At 62.4% G+C, this 2,054-nt stretch overlaps 1 protein-coding gene across 1 annotated transcript in view; it reads left to right on the top strand.

Moving 5' to 3' along the window:
- WDR18 (WD repeat domain 18) overlaps positions 1–1,896 on the top strand; it is a gene marked incomplete at its 5' end in the record, with an annotated part of 9,561 nt that extends 7,665 nt beyond the window's left edge. The window contains 2 exons of the mRNA XM_009707177.1: positions 1,270–1,338; positions 1,632–1,896. Coding sequence (XP_009705479.1) covers positions 1,270–1,338; positions 1,632–1,763 — 201 coding nt within the window. The remainder of the gene's footprint in view (positions 1–1,269; positions 1,339–1,631) is intronic.
- Between the last annotated feature and the right edge of the window lie 158 nt (positions 1,897–2,054).

The raw sequence follows: 2,054 nt of genomic DNA on the forward strand, positions 1-2,054 counted from the left end.
GCAGCGGGGGTGGCCGGTACCTGCTGGTGGAGCCTGAGGTGCAGCTCCATGACCTGTTCTGATCTTCCCCCACGCTGCTAAACTTCCCCAAATGCCATTTTTTAAAGCAATGGACTTGCCCAATTAACTGGCTTGTGGTGGGGACCGAGCAGGCAGGCGCTTCCCTTGCTCTCAGCTGTGTCTGGGCTGCTCTTGGTTGGGGAAGAGGAATCCCTGGACCGAGGTCTCCAAGTGGAGCAGAGTCCTGGCTGGGGCACAGGGTGTCCCTTTGAAATCACCGCACTGTCAGTCGTGGGGGTGGGGAGTCTGGAGGTCTTGGAGCTCTGCAGCTCTGCCCTGCCCAAAGTCCTGCCTGTCAAGAGCCCCCCACGTAGCGTCTTCGGCTCTTTCTGCCGGAGGCTGTTCCCCCTCCATGAACGCCCTTCTCCAGCATGGTGAAACCCCTTCCTCCTCCCTCGCACTTCCCTCGCCCTTCCCTCGCCATCCTGGCTATTGGGAGCATTTGTCCCCCCCAGCCCTGTGCCACAGCATGGCCTGGCTCTGCTCTCCCACCACAGCCATCCCTCGGTCCCGGCGTGGCCATCCCCAGGCAGGGGGGTATCCTGCACCATCAGTGATCACGTTTGCTGCGTGCCATGCCGGTCCATCCCCTGGCCTCTCTGCCGGCGGTCCCAGGGCTTCTCTCCTCTGTCAGTGTCTGTCCCCGGGCAAGTGACAATCCTGCCACGGCTGATGGATGAGCTCCATGTCAGGGAGGTGGCAACTGGTCCAGGAGGGGCTGTTTGCCCGCTGCTCAGCAGAGAGGACGGCACGCTGGCAGTGCTGCTCAGGTGCTGCTGCTTTGGAAATGTCAGTCCTGTACTCAGTCGGGCTCCTCTGCTCGCAGCACGGTGCCAGGGAGAGCAGCCTGCGGCGTGGCGAGCCCAGCGCTTCCCCCTGCCCGGGCGGAGCACTCTGTCCGTGGTGGCAGAGGAGCTTGGTGGACCCTGCACAAGGCACTCTCGAGGGGACTGTTTTGGGACCCCCATCTCTGTGTCCCTGCCCAGCCTTGCACGCAGGCCTTCCATTCTGGGAAGGGGCTGCAGCTCCAGGCAGGCTCTGCTGGTGCCACAGGGTTGGCCGTACCCCGCTGGAGTCTCTGCTCGGTTTTGGCTTTGTCCCATGGGGCTGGGGGCGTTTCTTTGCCTACTCCAGCAGGGAACCCTGCCCAGGGGAGCTGGGAGAGGGCCTGGCTCTGCTGCATCACTCAATTCTGTCTGGTCCCTGCAGGAGTCTGGTGAGAGCTACCTGGAGAAGGCTGAGAAGATGTACTCGCAGATGTACTCAACAAGGGAAAAGGTGAGAGCTGCTCTGAGACGGGAATTGCATCCTTCTGGTGCCGACCCCTTGGGGGGTCCTCTCTTCAGCTGAACCGGTTCTTAGGGCCCTGCGCAAGATGGGGACAGGGAGGAACAAGCCCTGGAATTTGCTGGTGGTGTAGGCAGGAGGGGCCATGATTTGAGTAGGATACGGGGGAGGGAGAGGATGAAAGGGTTTGGGATTTGCTGCTGTCGAGGGGAGCACCAGCCTCCGCTTGTCAAGAGTGGGGGCCTGGGTACCTGACGCTTTTCTGTTGTGTTTTTCTGTCGCAGAACCTGGTGGGAGACCAGGAGCATCTGACGATCCAGGTGAGCGAGCTGGAAGAGGAGGTGAGCACCCTCCGGAAAATCAACAAGAACCTCTTTGACTTCTCCGCTCGCATCATCACCAAACCAGCCAAATGAAGAGGCACCCCCTGCCCTCGCACCCCTCTGCCTCTCCCTGCCCAGCTCCTGGGGAAGAACCAGCCCGCCCTCGGGCACCTGCACACCCAGACGTGCAAGCACGCCTGGCTCGACTCCTCGCCAGCACCCGTCACACGCCGGAGCACTTGCCTGCTCGGTCTGGCGTCCGTTCGATGACACGGGACTGAGACAAGCGCAGGGGCTGCAGGGCTGCTGCGTGCGGGACAACACAGGGACCGTTTTCACCCCGATTCGGTGCTCGGTGCCGGCGGGGGCGGACTCGGAGCGGCC

Source organism: Cariama cristata, unplaced genomic scaffold, assembly GCF_000690535.1.
Source record: "Cariama cristata isolate BGI_N322 unplaced genomic scaffold, ASM69053v1 scaffold28559, whole genome shotgun sequence".
Lineage (NCBI taxonomy): Eukaryota > Metazoa > Chordata > Aves > Cariamiformes > Cariamidae > Cariama > Cariama cristata.